The sequence below is a fragment of the Enoplosus armatus genome, chromosome 11 (genome assembly GCF_043641665.1).
Source record: "Enoplosus armatus isolate fEnoArm2 chromosome 11, fEnoArm2.hap1, whole genome shotgun sequence".
Taxonomy (NCBI): Eukaryota; Metazoa; Chordata; class Actinopteri; order Centrarchiformes; family Enoplosidae; genus Enoplosus; species Enoplosus armatus.
This window is the reverse complement of record NC_092190.1, coordinates 5212900-5221735: the sequence shown is the minus strand read 5'-3', so window position 1 is coordinate 5221735 and position 8836 is coordinate 5212900. Positions and strand designations below refer to the sequence as shown.

At 41.6% G+C, this 8836-nt stretch overlaps 1 protein-coding gene across 1 annotated transcript; it reads left to right on the top strand.

Annotated features, from left to right (window-relative positions):
* The first annotated feature begins 407 nt into the window (after positions 1-407).
* On the top strand, positions 408-8742 carry LOC139292334 (interleukin-1 receptor type 1-like). Its single transcript, XM_070914650.1, has 11 exons — positions 408-486; positions 1197-1449; positions 1568-1760; positions 2250-2421; positions 2682-2744; positions 3408-3543; positions 4031-4185; positions 4683-4826; positions 5615-5782; positions 6691-6938; positions 7685-8742. The coding sequence occupies exons 1-11, from the start codon at positions 411-413 to the stop codon at positions 7979-7981; spliced, it is 1905 nt and encodes a 634-aa protein (XP_070770751.1). The 5' UTR covers positions 408-410; the 3' UTR covers positions 7982-8742.
* Positions 8743-8836: the final 94 nt, after the last annotated feature.

Here is an 8836-nt window from a genome sequence, read left to right as displayed (position 1 = left end):
ACAACTGAGTCACCCGTCAGGCTGTGTGACTTCATGTTCACTCGTCTCGGTTCGTTTGTAAAAAGCCAGTGTGAACACGAACCGGACCAGAACTAAAATGCAGTCCATGGTCTGGACCAAATGAGCCAAACCACAGGTGTGAAAGTGCACTGTCAGACAAATCTGCCTTTTGACTGAGAGTAAAAGTAACTTCATATTCAACCGAACCTAACCTGAAGAGAGAAGCAGAAGCAGGGGGAGGAAGAGACAGATTTACTTTGAGAAATATTGGGCAAGTGTGTCACTGTGTTCCAGTAAGTTGTCAGCTGTTTCTCATGATTTCAGGCTGTTGTTGTAGCTTTTTCTCCAGTAGCATTTTCACCCTGACTTGTTGTTTATGTTCATTTCTAACTGCTGTTTGTTTTTCAGCCATGGGCCGGCGTTCAGCACTGGGAAGCCTTCTGTTTTTCCTCGGGCTATGTGGGATCTGTACAGGATTTGTCCAGGGTGAGCTCTGTCACACTGTTTTCTCAAATAACTACATAAAAAAACACTAGAGCTCAAAGACAGACATGCTTTACAAGTATTACATTTCCTGTGTTTTTGCCAAGTCCAACGCTAACATCTGCTTCTAGTCTGTACAGTAGTATTTTATCACCATCTTGTGGTCACTAGTGGATATGCAGTACCTTCAGTCCTCCGTTTCTGATTAATGTGAGGTCTTCAGAAGTCTCACTGATTTCAGGTCATTCTTGCAAAAAACAAAGGCAAAGCCTTCAAACAAAGCCAGGCTGCTTTGGTTCAGTTCGATTAAATAAAAAATCTGTCAGGCTTGCAGAATCAACTATGGCATCACTACTAAAATGTATATGCCATACTATACATTAGACTAAAATGTACCGTATTCTGATGACATTGTTTTTACTCCATGAAATTAATATACGTGAGGGCAAATATAAATAGTATGACTGACTAAAGACCCTAAACCTCTTTTCTTTAAATTTCCTCTTCAGTCACTTAGTAAAGTTAGGTAGAGCGCATTTAGTTTTCTTGCAAAGAAATGTCCTATATAAAAATTGCAGAGCCTTTCCTGCAAAACAATTATTTCTTGCTGGAAAAAGCCCAAATGTGACATTGACAAGCTTTCTCAGAGCTCTATCAGTGTTAAATGGCTGAAGAAATGATGAATCCATTCCCCACTGATGTGTGTGTTGCAGAGAACTGTACCGACTACAAACTCCAGTTTGAGAGGGTTTTCTCTGTTCCTGGGGATATAGCTATGCTGAATAGCACCCTGGTGTCTCCAGACGTCTTCAACTTCACAGCTGTCCCTTACAACATCACCTGGTACGACCCAAAGACGGGCCGAGAAATTAGCAACCAGACCGGTCGAATCCTGGTGCACGGAGAGACTCTGTGGTTCCTCAACATAACGCTGGACGACGACGGAGACTATGTGAGCATACTGAGGTACTGTAGCATCAGCAGAAAACAGAAATAGTAGAGTATGCTGTTGTATATTTTCACAACAACGAATCTCTGTTCATTGTAACAATAAGAGGTATATTTTCTCTTTCATTTTCAACAGAACTCCCTCTCGGTGCTACAGGCAGGCCACCAAGCTGGTAGTGGATCTGCCAGCTGCTGGAGAGTGTGGAAGGCCAAAGAAAAGTGGTCAAACACTTACAAATGGAGTCACTGACAGCCTGTCCTGCCCTCTGAAGGACTATATCGATAAACTGGACAGCTACAACGTCACTTCCTCCATCAAGTGGTACAGAGTGAGTCGTGGGAAAGTCTTGTTGATCACTGACAACAATATTAATTAACCTATCGAGGTTACTCCAGATGTTGTAGTTTTGCTCGGCCAGATCTATACAGACATAACAATCCTCTGTTAGTTTAAATGAGGTTTGCGCTAATATGCAATTCAGTATACTATACACTGGTTCAGAGAAGACAGTTTTGAATTAAGCAAAATGCTTCACTATATTCAGTGTTTCACATTGGTGAAAATTTAAAAGTTAATATTTTACTTTGAAAAATCAGCATGGTGGCCATCACTCCTCATGCTAAATACCTAGGTCTTCTGTCAATTACAAAGGAATAAAATGGACATTTATTCATATGAATCAGTGGATTATTACTATAACGTATTGTGAGAGTTGTTGTTGAAGGTAGGGACAGTGTCATGTCATTCCCTAAAATTGTTGAGCAGTCAGTCTGAATTGGACTGAAGCCTGACTTTTGTGGTTCCTTTCCTCACCTAGGGTTGTGACCCCATAGTGGATGGGACAGGCAGGTACTCCTACTGGGACACGACCTACCTGAAGATTGACGGGGTGGAACCTCAAAACAACAGCCCCTACACCTGTACCTTGACCTTCACTCTCGGTGGCATCACGGGATCCGTGTCAGAGACCATTGACACATGGGTCACAAGTAAGAACGGAGATAATAAGTTTGTCCATAACATAAGACAGTGATTCCTACAGTGGAAGACACTTCTCTAAATCACCAGCATTACAATAAACCACTAGTGAACAGCAGAGTCACAGCAGGCTGAAAAGAGGTGGAAATGATTCCCACGATGACCCTAAACTAAGCTACTAACTCTTTGGTTTACAAATACATATCTTTTGTATCTCTGATTAGACAACCTCAGCCTCTGTTACTGTATTTCATGTTGTCTGTCTTTTCAGCAAACTACAGTTGGGTTCCACAAGTGCATGAACCAGCCAGTGAAATACTCAAGGCGCAGATGGGTGAGTCCTTCGCTTTGCCTCAAATTGCGTTCCTCCGTACTTACACTTGCTATTTCGAGTGCGGTCACACTGACAATTACTAATCATAATGAGTGTGCAACGCTGGACACTTCTCACCTTCAATGTTTGCCATCTTGGCTACGTAGCATAAGGGGAGGGGGCACACACAAGCAAGTAAAAGTAAAAGCACGTTCACTTTTATTCAATTTTAAAATTGAATTGAGAAAACAAGCTGGCGGATATTTTGGCGAGCAACAATCGCAGTCAGTTTAAATGTCTGTTGTTGAAACCGTCTCAGGCTTCGTTCAGACCAACATTTGCATTGTGTCGAAAAACACAGCCTCCTCATTCATTTTAGTCACACCACTTTGTTGCTACGGCAGTGTGAGTAAACGCAGGTAGAAATAGAATGAATGTAAAAAAATAAATTAAAAAAAAGGGTTGTAAAATCCAGTCTCTTTCTGGAAAGTCAATGGGCACCTGTAACAGTTTCACACACAGTGCTATTTTTGGTCTGAACGCCTGCCAGGCTCTGAGGCCCCTTACAGGCATACATCAGTGTATTAGTCTGTTTGACAAACACTATTTGGAAAATTTAAATTGAGGTTTATAAATGAAGAGAAATAGTTCTGTTAAATGTAATTTGTTTGTGCATGTGTTTAGGGTCCAAATTCAGCAAGCGGTGCCTCGTCTTCGTGCCGTGTGTTGGGAGGCCCTCTGTTCATATCTTTTGGTTGGTCCGAGGTGGTTTAATTCTAAATACCAACCCCTCAGACCGTGTCTACACATCAGAACAACGGTCAGCACCCTTACCTTTCCTTTCCATTGTTTTGTTTTATCTGCTGCTTTTGGGGTGCGACAAGTGAGAAAGATGAAGGGAAAAAATCAAAGACATAAATCACAGGTTTCTAGGGATATATACAGAATTACAAGCCCCCGACACTGCACAAATCGCTATATGTTACGTTTCAGCACAAACATTGTCATCACCATTTCTTTCTTAAATGAAGTAAGTAGTATCTTTGCCTTGATATTTAAATGTAGTCTGGGTTTTCATTTCTTCAATACAACTCCATGTGGAGAATTTCCCTGGGGAGCAAGCATGCCTTTTTAAACAATGAGCTTCAAGGGGCTAAAAAAGCTCTTTAGAGCTGCAGAGTTGATAATAATTCTAATTCTAAAAGAGGTATTAGATAGAATATTTGTATATGAAGTATTAAGCAGCACAGCAGCGTCACATTTTGTTGCATTACTTGTCTTTTCTCTCATCTGTCCGTCCTCAGCAGTTCGTTGAGCCAGGGTGTTCCTGTTAAAGGTGTGTGGTTGGAGCGACTGCTGATGTTTTCTGAGCTGAGGGAGGAGGATTTCCACATCAACTACACTTGTCAAGCGCACAGCGACAGGGGCATTCCTGAGGGATATTTTACTCTGCTACCAGCAGGTAAAGAGTTAACCTGCCAAACGAAGACTCCAGACCAAGTTGACACCTCACATTGTTTGCTTCATCCAAGTCCAAATGGTTATTAAACAGTTATCAAATAATTCTGCCGACTAATCAATTAATCGACAGCTCTAGTGATGATGGTCTTTCCTGATGGAAAGTTGTAGGTTGACACTTTTCCTCCTCACTCAATAAAGATACTGACAGTAGCGGCAAACTCTTGGTGACTCTGAAATTCCACCTTGTTATATCACAACTGCAGCCATAAAATACAATTTCAACAGTTTTAAAAGCCATGTCAGTACCTTATTTTCATGCCAATGTGTTTGGAGAGTCAGACTGCTAATGCAAAAAACACAAAAGCCTGAACAACTTTTTTGACACTTGGAATTCGAGTGAATGAGGTGCGATCTTCTAACACACTTTTCTTAACACATCCATGGTGGAGACGCAGCACTTCATTGCATGTCTGCTATATGTGATGTTCATCCCTACAGATCCCAACATCATACTTCCCATTGGATTCATGCTTGGTGGTGTGACTGTTCTCTTCATCAGCAGTGTCATCATCTACTACCGTTTTAAGGTGGACATTGTGCTGTGGTTCAGGAGAGCGTTTCCAGTCCTTTACACGAATAAAGGTAATGTTTCACAGCAGGTGTGTGATCAGTAATGTGCTCTTTATCACATACAGTATGCAATGTAACGATATGTCAGCTAAGAAAAAAACACTCTTACACTACACTCACAATGCTGCAAGACGGAAAAACCCACAGTGATGCGTTGACCTTAAAACACAAATACATGACAACTCACAGAACCTTAAGCTCTGCCTTATACCTGACCGCATGTATCAACAGGGAGAGCTAACAAAGGAAACAAACTAACCACAGGGCTGCCTGCAGTATTTCGAATGAAATGTCATCTGCTGATTATGCAACAGAACCTTTTAACATTCAGGATTTTGTGTAAACATTTAGCTGGAAGCCCATTGGCATGACGGATTTTCAAAATTTGACTTTCTTAAATTGTACACAGCGTGACAAGTAAAAGCCTCCGCGGCTGAATCAACAAAGAAAACTGGGGGCAGAAAATTGAATTGTGGGGAAAGAGGTGCACAAACAGCACAGCAAAGAGCACTGAGCTGCAGAGACGAAGACAAAAACAACAACAACAACAACAACAACAACAACAAGCCTTGCAGAGTGGCCCGTTGTATTTTGGCAGTTTGAGTCACTACTCATCAACAGCATTATAAAGTTATATATCATGATAAATAACAATATTTATCAGGATCATATCTTTTGCCATATCATCCAGCCCTAATCGTACATGCATCACAATACTTCTCTTATTTGATGCACTGAGGTTGAATGTCATTTTCCCTACCTGAGCAAAATGACCACCTCCTCTTTTTCTCCTGTGTCAGATTTGGATGGGAAGCTGTATGATGCCTATGTGGCATACCCACAGCCCTGTGCTGTCGGATTCAGCAAGGAAGTGGAGACGTTTGCCCTTCACACACTGCCTCAAGTGTTGGAAAAAGCTTGCGGCTACAAACTCTTCATAGCAGGCCGGGACTGCCTGCCCGGGACAGGTAAGTAATCTACATGGTGGACACAGCATTGTTGTATTACTTGCCTCAGACAGGGGGATGACAAGTGTCTGTTCTCCACCGTTCAAACACTCTGTGTTTTACTGAAACTCTGCTAAGAAAACATGGGATTTGAAAAAGCCTTTCAAGCTTCACAGTTAAACATTGATGCAGAGGACCTTTTCCTAGGTTGTCACTACTAATATTATATTCTCGGTCTCAACCCAGTAAATGTCTGGTTCTTTACAACAGCGCTTGTTTTTCATAGCAGTGGTGATTGAAGGGAATGTTGGTTTTGGCTGAATGCCGGTGCCATATTTTGACTTACAAATACAGTACAGGCTGCTTTCTAAGTTGCGAAATAATTTTTATTGTATAATGTTTATTAATTTATGAGTTACACACTAATCTGGTAAACAATGGCTGGCTCCTTGCTTATATTTTCATCAGAAAACTAGCCTTAATCAGTGGTTCCTCAGCTTTTTGGCTTGTGACCCCTCAAAACAAAGCAGTGTCTACAGGCTATGACAAGTTTTGTTTTTGTTTTGTTTAATATATTCTAAAAATAGAATATACTACATATCAGACCCAGTCAAACAAAGTGATTCTCCCTACTCTGACTTATTTTTTTTTTTAGGGGTAATATTTGAATAATTCATATTGTGTGATGTATTTGTTTTGTGTGACAAATATATTTTTCTGCTTAATTATCCTATTAATTATCTTAAAACCTCAGATCTATCTTGCAACACCTTGGGGGGCCCAGACCCACGGGTCAGGAACCACTGGTCTAAGTGATAGTATTAGAGTTAGTGCAGTAATGTACCCTTTATGTGTGGCCACGTTGGGGCTCATCACTTAGCTTGTGTTTTTCTAAAGAAACTCCACTGTCCTCTGTTTCCTCCCTGCAGCCATAGTGGACTCAGTGGAGGAGAACATGCAAGCCAGTCGCCGCCTCCTTCTGCTCTACACTGCCTCCACTTTCACCAGCAAAAGACACACAAGCAGCACTAGTAGCAACAACAACAACATCTCTAAGACCAGAGACAGCAGTAGCAGCATGAGTTCTGATGGTAGCGAAGAAGTCTATCCAGACACAAGGCAGCAGTTGGAGTGTGTGGCAGCAATGCACAGAGCGCTGCTGGAGGGATCACTCAAGGTGAGAAAACAAACTCATTATGCATATTCTATGCATAGGCAGTATATAGTTCAAGTTCACATTAAAGCTCCACTAGTCAATATTAACAACTGGAAAATGTCTCAAGAAATTTTGAGTGTGCCTTGACATCGATGCCGGCGCTTATTTCAGATAACCGAGATCTACATGCCATGAAACTTGAAATAATGAGTAGAAATGAAATTGGTCAAAAGATGTCAAACATCATCTGGTGATGTTTGCTTTATGAACCGTTAAAATAACTACCCTGCCAGAATACCATAATAAGCACTGGGGGTGATAGTATTTGTTGCACTCATCATTGAAAATACTTTCTCAGCTCAAAAACTACAAGTCGTATCGAAAACATATCATCAGAACGGGGAGAACCTGTCGAATACACAACGTGAAATTTGTGCGTGTACTGGCACTGTCTGCTTTCCTGCAGGAAGGTGCGCTCTGCGTTTGCACTACAGTCAATGGCCAGTTTCTTGGAACATTTACTTTATGGTTTCATCTTCAGACAGCTGTGTTATCATCTTCAGACAGCTGTGTTATCATCTTCAGACAGCTGTCTTATCATCTTCAGACAGCTGTGTTATCATCTTCAGACAGCTGTGATAAACCCAATTGCTCAAAAGCAATTACAATTCAGTGATGATTTGATTGATGTAGTTTACTCTTCTTCATGGTCCATGGTCACGCGCTCAAAAGGGCACCCTGATTCTAATTCGAGCGCTGCTTTGCAGGTGGTTCTGGTTGAGTTGGAAGAGATCACCCCGGCTCAGCTGGCTCTCTTCCCAGCGTCAGTGCGTCACCTGAGGAAGAAGCAGGGCGCCGTGTGTTGGTGGAAGAACATGAGGACGAGTCAAAGTTGGAGGACATGTATGAGGAGGAGAGAGGCCGAGGAGAAAGGTGGACAGGACACGCCGTTGTCGCCATCCCTCTCCCCTTCCTCCAGGTTTTGGAAGGAGATGAGGTATCATATGCCGGTGAGGGGCAAGAGGGCGGTGTATCCTGAGAAAACTGCCCTGCTGAACTTATGACGGAGTTATGATATATAACTGTTGGACCAGAGAGCAGCTGGTTTCCAATGCAAATGTGTATGGTAGTGAATGCCATTTCAGACATACTGTGCTGTCCCAGAAGCTGTGAGGACCACACTCCAAGTCGAGGATACAGCACAGGTGCACCATAACATACTCTTACTACAAATGCCCCCTCGACAGGTACAGCTTTCCATTAGCGCCAAATTTCTGAGCGCCACAGTATGTACAGCATGTGCTGAAGGCAGAGTAACTGATCCAAGACTCGACCTGATGTGCAGATCATCACAGTGACTGGTCCATCCTGAGGTTGCCTGCATCACTATATGAACTGCTGGTATTCCCTGGAGCTTGAGACTGAAAACTGATGTGGACAAAGAAAGACTGATCAAACCAAATGTTCATGTTGTTTATGTATGTTTATTAAAATGTATTTATTTTTATTCAATGTCAATTATAAAAATGCAACACTTCCGGCACAAAGTGCTAGGTTAAAATGTGGAAACAAACACCAAACTGTGTGCTCACATTTTTCAAGTATTTTTGTCCCTTATGATTTTGTTCTTAGGAGTATATAAAAGCTTCTGAAATAGCATTCACTGTAGACTGCCATGGGGTACAAATTGTCCACCACATACTGTATATTCAATGGTAAGGAAACTCTGGGTAACAATACAGCTTTGAAACATGATTAATTTCCCAATGAGGGTGTTTGAATGAAAGCTTGATTATTCCGTCAATAGATTGGAAATTTGCAAAGGAAACTGTATGTGGAAGGCTTCTTCCACTTTGAAATTGTTTGTCCTTCTTCATAAACAGTGTTTCATAAAACATATTATGAAAATCAAACCCACA